Source organism: Mauremys mutica, chromosome 12 (assembly GCF_020497125.1).
Source record: "Mauremys mutica isolate MM-2020 ecotype Southern chromosome 12, ASM2049712v1, whole genome shotgun sequence".
Taxonomy (NCBI): domain Eukaryota; kingdom Metazoa; phylum Chordata; order Testudines; family Geoemydidae; genus Mauremys; species Mauremys mutica.
This window is the reverse complement of record NC_059083.1, coordinates 66574682-66590073: the sequence shown is the minus strand read 5'-3', so window position 1 is coordinate 66590073 and position 15392 is coordinate 66574682. Positions and strand designations below refer to the sequence as shown.

At 44.3% G+C, this 15392-nt stretch overlaps 1 protein-coding gene across 1 annotated transcript; it reads right to left on the bottom strand.

Annotated features, from left to right (window-relative positions):
- Positions 1-219: 219 nt before the first annotated feature.
- On the bottom strand, positions 220-14316 carry JMJD6 (jumonji domain containing 6, arginine demethylase and lysine hydroxylase). Its single transcript, XM_044982902.1, has 7 exons — positions 13942-14316; positions 11751-12139; positions 9631-9917; positions 7624-7759; positions 6101-6239; positions 4700-4827; positions 220-2945 (listed from the first exon to the last, which is right to left on the bottom strand). Exons 1-7 carry the CDS (start codon positions 14068-14070, stop codon positions 2909-2911), a joined length of 1245 nt encoding a protein of 414 aa, XP_044838837.1. The 5' UTR covers positions 14071-14316; the 3' UTR covers positions 220-2908.
- Positions 14317-15392: the final 1076 nt, after the last annotated feature.

Here is a 15392-nt window from a genome sequence, read left to right as displayed (position 1 = left end):
TCATAGATTTGAGGAACCTTCCCAACAAAGTTTTCATGAAACCCAATATATTTCTTTGCAAAGTCAACCTGTTCCAAGGAAGAACATTCGAGTAGCTCTAGTTCAGAATCCCAGCCCTTGTACCACGCTGGATGGCTTTGTGGAAGTCAGCTGACATTACCTTTCCTATTGCTAGTTTCAAATGTTACCTTATAGGCCATTCAATACGAGGAGACGGTGTCCATTTTAATTGACAGCTTTATTGTCATACCACTGATCTGTTTGTAGGCATGGAGAAGTGCTCTGCACGCTGGAGCATCAGACTGTGCAATTGCTAGAAAAGGAGCAGCTTTCTTGGCAGTGGGAGGCAAGTTGGTTTCCCCATGACAGGCTTCACAGGCTCAGGCCCAGACTTCTTTCATACAGTAAAATATTAAGATGAGGCGCAGCTGTAACCATGCTGCTGAAGGCAATGGCTAGCCACCTCAGAGCGAGGCAATGGCCCAAACCGCAGCCCCGAGAGCTTTATAATCCAGGTTAACCCTTGCCACTAGGAGGAGGATACCCTTCTAATCCTGTAGCCACCACAGGCCCCCTATCTTGTTCTAAGTGATAGCAGCTGCAGCCTGCTCCATTTTATGAAGATAACGTGCAGCATGCAGGCTATGGGCAAGCTGCCAATGTGCCCCCTGAGCTAGGCAGACTACAGGCATCCGTGGCCAGGGAATCTGGACGTTTTGACACAAAACCGTCTTTACATCTAAGCAGCCTTAAGGAAGAGTCCCCCTGCAGGAAAGACTGCAGCAGTTTTGAAGAGAAGTCTGCGCATTTGTGTTCTATTGCCACAAATGCATCCCTTGGATTTTATGCTTAGAGACGCACTGATGAGTCACCTGCCTCACACCTCCAAACTCCCTCCCACTTCTCTGCTACATAAAGTGACCGGCACAAAGGAGACTTGGAAACAAAGGTCTGTACTGCTGACGAACCAAGATAAGCAGGGCTCACCTTTACAACAGATTGGGCCATATCCTGAGATGGGAGAGGGACCACAAATAGTAAAGGACAAGTTAAAAATCAACGTTCAGGGGGTCTACTTAATACACTGTATACAGAAAATTCACAGTTAAGGTTGCCAGTTTGCATTTTAATTCAGTCACTAGTGCAGTGATTCCCAAACTTTTTACCTCATGCCCACCCATACCCTGTCCACGCTCCCCCCCATGGAGCCAGGAGCAGGGTTGCGGCTCCAAGACGGGAGATGCGGACAGCGGTAAGGGGGCCAAGGCTCAGGCCACAGATTGGGATGGGGGCAGACCTCAGCCAGGGGCAGAAGCCTTCAGTTGTGTTTGGGCAGGCAGCCACGACCCCAGATGTGGGGCCGGCAGCCATAGTCGAGGGCATATCCCCAGGCATGGGGCTGACAGCCAGGACCCTGGGTGTGGGGCTGACAGCCAGGATCCCCAGGCACAGACCAGGAGCAGAGCTGGGCAACGCTCTCTCCCCACCCCCTTTGGGGGTTGGTCTGGGCCCCAGCCGCACCCCACGGAATGTGACTCCGCACCCCCCCTCCCCCACAAGAGGGCATGCCCCATGACTGCAGACCTCTGCACTAATGCTTAGGCATTGTGGCTTATATGAGAGGGAGTGCACTGCTCCTCTCTTTTCAGTTCCCCCTCCCAAACAGCAAAACTAAAATAAGGGTGCAAAGAGAAACAGCACAATTAGCTGGCTCTTGGGTGCGGTGTTCTTTGTATCAGAGCAAGATGGTTATTCCCCCCTTCCCTCACAAGCACAGCCTCTAAGGTGGCTGGGAACAGGCTATAGGAAAGCTTTAATGCACAGGCCCTGGTAAATTAATATCAACCATCCTAGTAGATTGCTTGGGGATGAGAGTTTATCTTGGCACAGTACCACTGCAGCTGTGTGAACCCAAGCATCACCTGTTACTTTAAAATGTTTAAGACAAAATACCACCCCCCAACCCCCATACTCCTTTACAGATCCCAGAGCAAGTGCTGCTAAGCTCCTAAACACATGACCTCAAAGAGACAGCTGCTTTCTGGGGCTGAATAAAGTCTGTAATTCAGTTATATAGTTTCCCCCCTACACCTAAGGTTCATGGGTAACTGTTGATAGATGGTGACTTTCAGTGGCTTCTACTATACAAGAAGCCACTCATCTCTTGTTCCCTCAAGCCCTAATGCTACACCCAAGTGCCAGTTCATCTTTTTATACTTAATATGGCAGACACCAAGCATAAGTACGTATGATCATTGCTGGTTAAGGTGTCACATCTTAGACTATTTGGGTTTAGTCAGAGTGTACGTAGATTAATACGACCACAAAAGATGCTTCTCACAGGTAGCCATTTCTATCATTTGAAGTCACCTCGGTGTTCAGAGTACATAACAGAGTTAGTCTCCCTTCCAGCACTCTGGTACAATATCCACTGGATGTTTGTGTAGAGCAAAGGTGCTGAGATCCTCTCCTAGTTTCAGCATGTGCAGCACATGTAAACGTATGACAGTGTCAAAGCAGGGTAGGTTTCTGGATGTAGCTGCTGGTTTTAAAACAGTCCTTTAAAAACAGGCATCAGACTGTTTTCCTTGCCAACTTCATGAACTGTAAGACACAAGGCATGTCCTTGCCCAGAGCTGGGTTATTTTCTGACCATTTAGTACACTTTTTTAGGGGTACAGAAGGACACTAAGCATTGCACAGTCATTTAGACTTGGGAGTTTCCCCCAGTAGTTACCAAGGAGTCATCTTTAGTCAGCACGTGATGGAAGATAGGAGTTTGGATCAAAGTAGCAGTGAAGACTTGAGAAGGATCATAAGAGTAGATAGAAGCTGAGAGGGGTAGAACAGAGCTGGCTGCTAACGGAGCTTCGAGTGGCAGCTGCCTCTAGACGGTTCTTGTTATCTCTCAGGGGTGAGCACGGCTTCCGCAAGATTCCCTAATCCTGTCAAAAGAAGTACATCTGCCTGTCATGTCTATAACCTTTCCTCCAGTGTCACAATGCAAGACAGCAGTATGCTGCCTAAGCAAAGGACTAAGGGTTTTTTTTTGTTTTTGCTTTTTTTTTTTAAACAGAGCTGCTGACGTGCCTGACAAGGCTTAGAAACAATTCTGCTTCTATTGACGGTATTCCTCAACCCAATTGCTGCAGAAACCCCAGCCAGCACCAGAGTGTCATCTAAGGAGTTGGCAGAGGTAACAAGCAAATCATGAGCTACAACATAGAAAGGCCTGGAAGAGACATCTGGAAAACAGAGAGGGGCTCTTGGACAAGGTGCTAACTTATTAGTCTTTTGTAATATATGCCAAATATTAAAATTAATGTTTTCACTGCAAAAGGCTGAAAAAAAAATGCAGAAAAGATGGAGCTCTGCAATATAGCTTGCATTTCTAAGAGATCAGGAAACCAGGATCTGTGTTCATTAGCTTCTGCTGCTCATTCTCAGCCTGAAGTCAGAACTGACTGCTAGAACTGAAATCGACAATATCATAAGAAGGGATAAACCTCAGCTGGGAAATAAGATACTAGTTCAGTTAACTCCAAACATTTAAGGATAGTTTGGTGTTTTGACTCAACTCCATATGACCTGCCTACTACTCAAAAGACAGGAGAAGCTGAGTGCTGAATCACTGAAAGTTAGATAGCCATATATACCGAAAGAGCAGACAGGGGCCTACAAAGGCACATTATGCTTGCGTCTGGGAAGCGAGGCTCCTCCAGCTGGGTCAGTATTACGTGCATCTTTCTGCTAATTCATCACAGAGCTTGCAACCACAAGACAGATTCAGAGCAACTCAAGGTCTGTGATGAATTAGGGGATACATAAATGAACGTGAGGTGGTTGGTACAAGCAGCACTTTAGTGTGGTTAACTTATACCTTTTACCCAAAGGAATCAGGGACAACTGCTCAGAAGCAAGATGGTTTCTAAATCCAGCATTTTGCCATAGCTTTTTAGTAGTAAATATCTCCCAAATACCCGTTTTCCGATCCTCTTTACCTTGGTGCCCATGGATGGGAGAAAAGACCTTGTCCCAATAAATTCACACCAAGCAAATTCTATTATTTATTTAAAGCATCTCCCTCCACAAATCAGCTAAGATCTCAGGCTTGGGCACAGCTTCTTTTTTTCTCTTTTTTTAAGTTTTAAAGCAACAAGGCCTTAGAATGAAGTTTATAATCTGTTAATCCTTACAAAAATAGAATAGTAGGCAGAACTGAAGTAGTCCAGGCAACAGTGAAGTAGGAAAAACTAAGTATACAGTTGCTTGAAGCTTTTCAGTTTGGACAATCAAGTGATCAAGCCTTGTTTTCTGCTGGTTATTCCTCCCTTTGCCAATTTACCACACAATTATGCTCCTCAATGGGCACAGAATCGGATATTCCACTTTCCCCACAAAATGCCCCGCTACTCCCAAGTTCATCCCCAGCAATCGGAGCATTCCTTTTATATTAAAAAAATGATCAGAAAAAAAGTTATAAAAAACTGTTTATTAAATAATGTAAAATTTCTCCTTGGCACTTTCTTTAAAAAAGAGAAGATCTTAAATTCCTCTTTGGAGCAGGCCAATCTAGGCAGCTCCCTCATCCACCCTCCCCCACCCCCCACGGATGATGGAACAGCCTAACCTAACCCTGCCATCCCTGCATTAAAACGTCTTTTGTTTGGAAAAAGAAAGAGCTGTCACATCTGGTCACCTGGAGGAGCTGCGCTCTTTGCTCACACAGTCATCTTGAGAGGTAGTGTCACCGTTACCCATCATGCTGCAAGTCCTTCTCTTTTTCCGCCGATGCATCATCCCTTCGGTCTCAGAGCCAGAATCACACTAAATACAGAGAAAGACAAAATGAATAAGCAAATCAATGCAGGGAAATACAAACCTTCAGTTATTACTCAGAAGATCTGACAGTGAACCACACCTGTGCTGATACAGTCACCAGAGAAGTTATCATGCATGTACTTCCCCAAAGCATCACAATTTCTATACAAGAGAGCATGTTGCATGCCCTGCAACTTACTGCAATACACTTAGGCTAAGATTTTCAGGTATTCTAATCGGGCACCCAAAGGCCCCTGATTTTCAGACTGAGTGCTCAGCACTTTCTGGAAAGTCAAGTCACTTAAGGTGTGTCTCAAGTTGGGCAACCAAAATCACTAGTCACATTTGAAAAAAAATCTTGGTCCTAACTCTGTGGCCTTGTTCCTCATCTATAGAATAAGGATAGTTTTACTTTCTATTTAAGGGTAGATACAGGTTTGTAAAGCAAATAAAGAGCCTCAGGTGAAAGGTGCTGTTGCAAGTACTAAACTAGTCAAATTTTCTCAAAGGCTGTAAAGGTTGGTGGGAACTCAAACTCATCCTCCCTCCCACTAAGAATTTTTGTATAAGAATCTCTCATTCAGGTTCCTCTGAACACCTTACAGAATTAGTTATGAAATTTAATAAGAGTCAGTTAATAGATATTGCTACTGAGTGGCAAAAGAAGAAAGTTTGAAGGATGGGAGAGAAAATGAGAAGAATGTTTCCAGGTGTCAGAACGTGAACACTGTATGGCTGGAGAGAGGAGGCAGGGTCTACACAAGCCCATACTCACGGGAGTGACAAGGTCTCAAAGAAGTTGCGAGTATATCCACACAACTTAAAAGAAAGGGAAGAAGATCTGCAAGGAGTTGGATGCCAAAACAAATGGGAAGCCAGTGGAGCCATTAGAAGATGGTGAAAGAAGCAGCACAAAGTATATTAAGCATAAAAAGATGGGAGTCTGGGGAGCACAGAGAATCAGGAATGTCTCAAAGCCAAGTTTGTTTTTGCAAGAGGAGTTGACCACCCCTCACAGAAGACTAAAGCTCTCACCAAGATCCCCATTGGTCCAGTCCTTTGCTTTATACTTGCATACTATTAGCTTTCTCTGAAGTTTAGGATTTAACTTTGGAGTCTAACATTTATTCAACTGTTACTTTCAAACCCACTCGAGAGTTGTGAGTCAGGGAAATTGTATGTATTTTTAGAAAAGAAACAGGCAAGACTCCTTCGACAAGTGGTTGAAAAGGGTATCATAGTCATGGGATAAGGGTCAGCTGCAGTGGCAAATCCTTACCTCTGAATCAGAGTCCGAGGAGCTGGAGCTAGAGGAACTGGAGGAATCACTGGAACTATCAGAAGCAATACCTGTCGATTCTTGTAGATCAACTGAATCAGCCAACACTGCCAGCTCAGGATGCTCTTGTTTTAGGATCCTAAACACAACCATCATGATTAGCATTTAGAACACAATGAGAAACAAAAGAATGTCCTTGCTTTTATGGGTGTAGCATGGTTTTAATTTACATTAGCATACACCACAAAATCTGTCCATTGCCATGTTAATACAAGAGCAACAGATAATGATTTGCTAGCAAGGTGCATCACGTAGCACTGTGCAACTTACTGCACTCTAGCTTTGATGGGTTTTTATATAGTTTCCATAATTATTTTACCTCAATTTAATATTCTAACATGGAACCACAAAGTAGAGGATTTTAACAAGGTTTTGATATCAATAAGGTCCTCCTGAAGGGAGGGAGAATGGAATTAGTAGTGATAACTGAGTTGCCTTTTTTTTTTTTTAAATCTAAAGTAGTTAGAAGTAAACTGTGCTTATATTCAGAGGCTACTGGGTGAGAAAAATACCTTGAATTTAAAGGTTTCCATAAGATACTAGATCTGGACAATAGACATCTCTAGAGATCAGTAAGGCATATGAAGCCTTTAACTTCTAGATTACATGGCTAAACATGAGCCACCTCAGTAGTGACCTAAAGTTGTTACTACCTGATGGCTAGTTAGCAGAATCTCAGCTCCTCCCACTACAGCCTTGTCCATGTCACAAGAACCATATCACAATTAGCTTCATTGGTGGTGGTCTCTGCAGAACCAGAGAGTGAATGGGAAGGGAGAATAAGATACTCTCACCATAGTAGTTATCTCTGCAGATCAGGGGAAAAGATGTATCCTTTCCAGGGGATAGTGGACTTCCATCTCCAAGGCAAATAACAGGACTCCCATCTCCATGCCCGGTAACATAAATCCTTTCACCAGTACTAAATTCCCCTTAAATGCTTAGAGCAGCAACTCCCACCATATTGGATCACATATCACCTTCTTTTAAAAAATAGTGAAGTAACTGACAGAACATAAAACTCATGCAGCACCAATAGCACATGTGCCACACTTTGGCAATCCCTGACTTAGAGCATTAGTTTACTAGCTTACTGCCTCTACATTTTATCATGCTTAGCAAAGAATTTTCAGATTGCATCGTCTAAGTTTTATGCATGTCACTTGAACTCATCAAGTCAGCTCCACAAGAGGTGAAATCCAGATCAGATACTTCCCCAAACAGCAAGACTAAGCTACCAACTCCAAGGGAGGGAGCCAAGAAACGTTGCTGAAAAAGCAGGACATAGTTTAGAAAACATGTCTTTAAAGTGACACAATGTGTTTTTCCCCAAGAAAGTTGTACACAAGTATGTACTATTAGTGTTATTCCAGCTGCATGTCTTGCTTTGAAAGCAAGTGTTTGGACTATCCCTTCCACTGCCTGGAAATTAGAAATAGGAACAGAATTTACTGCACCGTTACCTGTACCACTTCCTTGATAATTTTGGCCTCCCTCTTACTGTCTTGTGCCATACCACAGGGAAGTTGGTACAGCTGGCAAAGTTCTGTGTGATGGCAATGGTTGTATCGAGATTGAGAACTACGTGCCACCAGCCACCTACAAAATGCAATGCAAGAGCAACTTTTAAACACTTTTTTTTAATATTGTTTAGTTAAAGTATTGTAGATACATCTATCTAAGGTACTTATATGGCCCCTATCACCACAGTATCTGAGCACCTTGCAATCTTTAATGCATTTTCTCTCAATACCTCAGTGCTGTTATTTTACAGATGGGAAACTGATGCACTAAAGAGACTAAGTGGCTTACCTAAAGTCACACATGATGTGTGTGGCAAAGCAGGACAGCTCAGGCAAGGGCCCTAACCACTGAAATATCAGTCCTCAGCAGATAGAATCAGCAATAGCTAATAGAGCTCACATTAAGAGGTGGAGCTGCATGTATATTAATACCTGTCTGTGGTTATGAATTTATGTATGTGTGTATATTATAAAGTCATAACCATAGTTGTATACATCTCATGACAATCAAATTCAGAACATTACAAGCCTCCATAAAAGGCCTTACTGATACACTTTTATAGTACAATAATACAGTATATAATCAGTTGGTTCAACTGCTCATTTTAGGGATTTAAACCATCTGTTCTTCTTTTGAGTTTCTGGACTCTAATTGTCACACCTTCATACCAGGAGGTCCCTCCACTCACCCTCCGACATCTTCCCAATATGATGACCAAATACAGAAGACTGCCTGCAGGCTTTTTTCCTAGCTCTCTTATTCCAGAATTTCCCCCCTATTGGAAAGTTGTAATCCTTTGACTCAGTGCATCATTCTTCAAGTTCAGTGACAGAACTTTCCAGCACACTATAAGTTAAATCTTCATTTTTGGTTAAGTGGTATTTCTGAGTACTGGGCTACTGACAGCTTGCTTAACTGCAAATACCACTATGACCCAAGCTGCACAAAGGCCCAAGGTCTAACTGCAGATCAATTTTCACGCTTAAGGGAGTTTTTAGCTTGAAGAATTTCACTACTTTTTTTTTTTTAAATAGAAATGTTTAAAGTTGTTGTTTTTTTCCATAAAAGGGTAAAATTAGAGAGGGTCATATGGTCATGTTGTAATCCCATAAAAAAATAAAGCCAGGATTCATAATGGAAATTGATAAGGCTCCAAAGCCTTCTTAACTGAAGACATAATAAAAAGGCACTAAGTACCAAGTTACAAGGCACTTTGCAAACATGAAATCATCATCCCCATTTTACAGAGAAGTAAACAGGCACAGAAGGGGAGATAAAGGATTTGCTCAAGTTCACATAGCAAGTCAGGGACAAATAAGAATAGAATTCATGTGTCAAACTCCCCTGCTCTATCTATCCAACAGATGTGCTCCTTCCCCTCCCAATTAAAGGAGGTGTAAGTCTGCATCAATTTCATAGGAATGCTATGCCCTTTTAATAGAGACACTTTTAGAAGCTACGGCATCATCTTGCATTTGAAATTAAAGTTGTGGAAAAAAGATGAATGGGGTCTGTTTGCATCTTCGCATGACTTTTTCCTCACACCTCACAAATCCTGTCATTTATTACACTGCCAGTAACCTCAAGAAAACAGAGAATGAGAGAAAGTTATTGGTCTTCAAAGGCCCCTATTCTTCCATGCTTTGATTACTTCCTCACTGTACAGTTTAGTTCAGGATCACTTTCCCAAGCACACTGTATGTTGTCTCTCTCATGTCCTGCTTGTTATGCAATCAGTCCCCTGTAACAGGGGAACATACGTGGCATTTATGTTTTGGATATTCAAAGGGCAACACAAAAAAGGTTTGAAACAATATCCTACAGTGTAGAGTTTTGGAAAATGGAGAACCATGTAAACAACTGTGGATACTTTTTCAACAAGGATACATCTAAATACGTGTTCTCCCATACTACTACAGATTTCCATTGGAGACAGCCACACATACCTGGTACAAAGACAGTCTCGCCTGGTTTCTGCACAATTTCCAGGGGTTTGAATTCAGGAGGCCAGGTGGGGAGCTGCGTCCTAGGGTATATGATACTGAACCAAGTGATCGCCTCATCCTGCTGGTTCCCTCCTTCTTCCCGTGTCACTTTGATCAACTCTCTGGGAGTGCTGGTAGGGAAGAGGCACCAGCGCTTATGTCCGTGGACTAAGGCATTCCAAGCACTGGTTCCCAGAGGATCAATATGAATTCCTGTTCCTGATCGAGGCGGGCCCATTACAAACCATCTGCACATTGGAGGGGGGGGGGGGGGAAGAGAGGGAAACATGCAGGTGCATTACAAGAGATAATTACTTTCTTCTATGAACTTTCCTTTCCATTAAGCAAGCATGTTTTCCTTCCATTTCTACCACAGTTTGAAATTAACATGGTTCTTTATATATTTCTTTATTTGGGCACCAGAAGCAGAGTTGGCAGCAGAGCACTGACTATTGGGGCTGTTAGTTTAATACTGCAGCAAAAGGTGCATAATATTTTTGCCTAGGATCTATACAAATAATGGCAATTGTTTTCATAGTTTCTTGGAGCCAGGGTTTGTTTGTTTATATTAAAATAAAAATTGTTCAGAAACCAGAATTTGTTCCTCAGTAGATAATGATTATATCTGTTTTAAGGGCCTAAACCATCTGGTGTATAAAATGGTAATCGTGTTTTTCTAAGCTTTTTCCTGGTAGAGAGTAGCATCTATAGATGTTCTGTTCTACAATTCTTGTTCCAACGAGGAACAAACAAAAAACATCTTCAGATAAGGATTAAGAAGATGAAGTTAAGACAGCTCCCATCACCCACACACTGTTCACTTGTGACTTTCTATTCACTGCTGCATCATTTATCTGGTCATAGTTAATTCCCCAGTAGTCTCGTTGGGAAGATATGCAAGTCATTCTTCTCCATGCAGAAAAATACTGCTTCAAAGGCTTAAAGTTAAACCCATCCCTAGTGATCTCAATTGGTCTGGGACAGGATATGAAAATGTACATAAGATATCAAACTAGATATTGTTATCTTAAGTGGGATTAATCACTACTAGATGTCTACAAGAGAAATAAATAAATGCAGGTTTCTACTTCCTGTGTGGGTAGAAGAGAGATTATGAATTAGGCACTCAAACAAGAGTATTGTGAGTCCTATTACAATAAGATGCTTTGAGAACATCAATTATGACCAGGTGACAGTGCTGGAAATGGCAAATACCTCTGACACAAGAACTGTGCTGAGCTACATAGTTGGATTGATGTTAACTTTGTAGTGCAGGTCAGTCCAAATGTGTGGGGGCATCTAAATTAGCTTTCAGAAAAACCTTCACTACTTTGAGACAATTACACATAGGCAGTTAAGGTAAAAACTCTAGTGTAGAAAAGCCTTTAGGCAGAGCTTGTATGAAATATGGAGCTAACATGAACTAGTTAAGTCTAACGTAAAGCCAACATTCTCCTAGAGCTGATCTACATTGGAAACTTACATCCACAACCCTGAGACACATAGTTATGTTGACCTAACCCCTGGCGTAGACAGCACGAAGATGATGGAAGAATTCTTCCTTCAACCTACCTACCACCTCTCAGGAGAGGGTGGGTTACCTATGCAAACAGATACTGTCTATACTGAAGAGCTACAACAGCACAGCTGCAGCACTGCTGCTGTACAGTTTTAGCCCTAATGTAGACATGACTTAAAATACTGTATGCTTTAGCAGGACTGGGTTTAAGCACAACCAAAGTCTCACTGAAGGCCTAATAGTAAGCTTCAGCCCAGTAACATAATTTGAAAATTTGAAGGCACTTTACTGCCACACAACATGGCTCTGGGGTAGGCATTATTCTCATTTTACAGATAAGGAAACTGAGGCACGGAGTAACTTGTCTAAAGTCACATAGCAAGTCTGTACCAACAGCTGTTAACAGAACTCAGGAGATCTTACTCTGAGTTTTCTCCTCTCTATTCTGTATTTGCATGGTAATCTTGAGATATTTATAATCAAAGTAAATTTAGTTTGCTTGTGAGCAACTGACAGAGGAAACTGGAATCCACTTCCCATCGCCATCCCATGGATATTGTACCTATAAGGTGGTCTGCGCTTCTCTCCAGCATATTGGAATAGGTCATCAGTGAAGAACTTGGGCACTTTGTAGTCTTCCAGGAGTTTCCTGCGCTTAGGGTGCTCTCCGTAGCTGCTGTCGAAGATGTAGAGTGGGCTGTCATCACGTGTGGTCTCCATATACTCTATGTAATATTTCATCTTCATCTTCACAGAGTACCCATCATTGTCCTCACCACACTTGAACTTCTGGTTCCTGTACTTGCGCTTCAGGCGTTCTAGAGTCCACTTCTCTTGGGCAGACCAGCCCATCTGAGCATTCAACAGAACTACAGGCTTATAAGGCTTTTCATAACGCTCAACAAATTCTTCCACCGATAAGTGGAGTGCATCTGCCCTTTCCACATTATCCTGTAAAAATCAGAGAACAGTTGGGAAAAAAGAACTGCAGTGTACCACAAACCACCTTAATCACCATAGCCCAAGTTTCTAAAGGTCGGTGCCTAAAATTATGTCTACGCTATAGCTGTAGTACCATCGTGTAGACATTTCCTACAGTGACAGAACAAGTTTTTCCATTGCTGTAGGTAATCCAACTCCCCAAGCAGCAGTAGCTAGACTGACAGAAGCATTCTTCCATTGACCTAGCTGCATCTACACAGAGGTTAAGTTGGCATAGCTACAGCACTCTGAGGTGTGAATTCTTCACACCCATGAGTGCTGTAGCTATGTCGACCTAACTTGTAAGTATAGGCCAGGCTTAAGCTGCATCTGGTAAATTTACATTGGCAAGCCCTACACTTGCATTCAAATCTAGAGGATATGGAGACATTACATAGAGTGCATGCAATTTTAGGCTTCCCCTGCACAATACTGCAGTGTCAGACCCCAACTGAAATAAGCCTCTGTACCTGCTCCTACACACATCACCAACATCATGAGAAACATGAGCATATTTAAATTTTGCTTAATGCTCTTTTCACTGTAGAGGTGACCCAAGATCCACTAGGGCTAAGGAAATCCATAGCCTGAAGCCTGGCAAACAGTTCTTCTTGCACAGCATTTTGCTCTGCTATTTGTGATGTGAGAATTCTATTTCTTCCTCCCCATGATACCATGGGGAAGGGATTTAGAAACTATCTTTGAATTAAGTAGGCATGTCTGTGTTAAGTAAAAATACACACCACTATGGAATCCAGAGGTTTTCCCAAGTCCCTTGTCAACAATCCTGTTTTTATTATTTTGTTTTTTATTATCCGTCCTCTGATTCCCCCATCCTGTCTTCATCAGACGGTTCTATGCATCTCCCAGACTCCTTTCAGGTCACATAGTTAAATATTGTAGGAGCAACACTCATGCAGTACTAGGACAGTTAACCAAATGACAACAGCTTTTTTCCATTTCCAAGCATTTTCCTTTCCTTTAAGCTCACATACTGCCCATTATCTACAGCTCCTGCCCCTTCTCCCACTCATACTCCAGCATCAAAAACGTGCTTGACGAGCTTCCGGGTAGAGGAGAGCTTCACCAGACCTGAATCCCAGGAGTCATACTCACTGAAGAGCAGCACGAGGCGCTCCCTCCCTCAAGTAAGGAGGAAGCTACTTCTAGTAAGAAGGCAATATGATGCATGCCGACCCTTTTCCATATTCTGGCCAGTCCCTTGCTCTTTGGGCCAGGCCCTGGCAATTTTTTAGCTGCCTTGGGGTGAAGTACCAGCAGCACCTCTGGCTGTGAATAATTTGCTGGCTTCATAGGACTAGGCGCTGCCTTAGGGAACCACAGAGCTGCCTGTCCCCTCCCAACTCCTCTTCATATGGGGGGAGTCTCTCATCCTCCCCTCTGCGAGCTCCCCCACGCACCTTGGATGGATGCTCTAGAGATGCGCCAACCCCCTTCCCTGGGTGCCTCTTCTTCCTGGGGCATCTCGGAATAAAGGGGGGGGGCTCCACCGTTCCCTCACCAGAGACCCTGGGCTCTTTACCCCAGGATCCGAGTTCAGCCTGGAAATCCCATTGCCAAGGAACCGGCACCCCCTGGCTAGACCGCATCGTAAAGCCCCCAACCCTTGGAGCTCGGGTCTGGAAACAGGCGACCCCCCGGGTCTGGAAACAGGCGACCCCCCTCCCGGTCGGCCCCCACCGTGCACCGCCCCAGGCTCGGGTCTGGCAGGAGCCGGCCGATCCCCGGGCTCCCCCCAGCCCGGTCCGCACCGTGCAGGCCGCCGCGCTCAGCGGGAAGGTCTCGCAGTAGTTGTGCCGGGTCCAGTCCAGCGAGTCCTTCAGCTCGGGCCGGGCGCTGCGCTTCGCCTCCCGGATCCGCTTCTTGCTCTTGTGGTTCATGCTCGGCGACCCGGGGCCGGGGCCCGCCGCCTCCTCCGCTCCCGGACGGGCCCCGACAGCCGCCTCCTCCGCTCCAGGCCCCAGGACCCGCTGCTGTTCCCGCCGGCACCACGAGGGAATCCCGGCCCGGCGCCGGCTCGGCTCCCAACCAGGGCCGCCCGCGACTCCGCCAAACCCGCGCCCTGGAGGCTTCGAGAAATTTCACCCCTGCCGCTACCTCTACCTCAGCCAGGCCGGGGCCCCGCCCACGAGCGCCGCGGCGCGAGCCTATTGGTCATCGCCTCCCCTTCCGCCACGCGCCCCTGCCCATACCCAGCAATGATTGGCCGCGCCGGACCCGGAGAGGTGGGGTCTTTGCCGCCATCTTGGGAAGGAAACGTCAGGAGGGGGGGTGGAGCTAGGGTAGATCCCTGCTCCCTGCTCCACCTACCCTCTCTTCTTGTGCTTCTCTTCTCCAGATTCCCCCTGGCTGCGCTTTCTCTCTGCTCTCCTTGATTTCCTTCCCTTCTTCTTTCGCTCCGCCCTCCTCCACTTCCACTCGCTCCCAGCCCATTGTCTTTTCAGACACTTAAATGTACTGAGCAGCACCCTCAATCCCTTCCCTCTGACTCCTAGGGGAGCTCACGTGGCTCAGCTTGTCATGCTTTGCGGCTCTGAAGGGTTAAAAGGGGGGGTCTGCAGCCACTGGGAACACCACACTGACAGATTAGCTTTTACCTTTTGTAACATCTGGATTTGTGGGTTTTTTTGTCTATTGTATTGTTTTCATTGGTTCAATGACACACAACATGGTATTTTCAGTGTTTATATTTAGTGGGTCTTAAAACAAGTCAGAAACATTGTAAAAAAAACCCCAACCTTTTTCAACAAGCAGCTTGTTTCACCATGTTTATCATTCCAATAAGAGCAATATTTATTTGTGCAAGCTCCCAAACACTGGGTTTTTTGGAAATTGAGACTTCTAATATGATGGAAACCAGGGTAGATCCTGAGATCATGGGTTGCAGGAGGGAATTCCAGACAGTTCCATTTAACAAATTTCAAGAGATAGTTTTAAATCCCACTAGATGGAAATACATTGAGTTAATTTAGTGCAAAATTGTACAGTGTTAAAACACTGGTAAAATTCCCATTGAAGTCAGCATGAGTTTTAATGAAAGCAAGAAAAGGCTTTCTGTCTTCCATATGATTCTACTAGGATCAGCAGTTTTCAACCTTTCCCATTTTGTGATCCCATGTTACAAGAGAAAAAAAGTTTCCCGGTTCTCTCACCTACTCATGAAGATAGGGAGAGTGGCTATGACCCTCAGCTTGAGCCACCA

Bases quoted from the DNA above. Each gene is read 5' to 3' on its own strand.
- JMJD6 (XM_044982902.1), bottom strand. From the start codon at position 14,070: ATGAACCACAAGAGCAAGAAGCGGATCCGGGAGGCGAAGCGCAGCGCC. The intron at 12,140-13,941 runs GTGCGGACCGGG...TGATTTTTACAG, and splicing joins TGAGCGCGGCGGCCTGCACG to GATAATGTGGAAAGGGCAGA. The intron at 2,946-4,699 runs GTGACCAGATGT...TTCTTTTGACAG, and splicing joins AAAGAGCGCAGCTCCTCCAG to GATTAGGGAATCTTGCGGAA.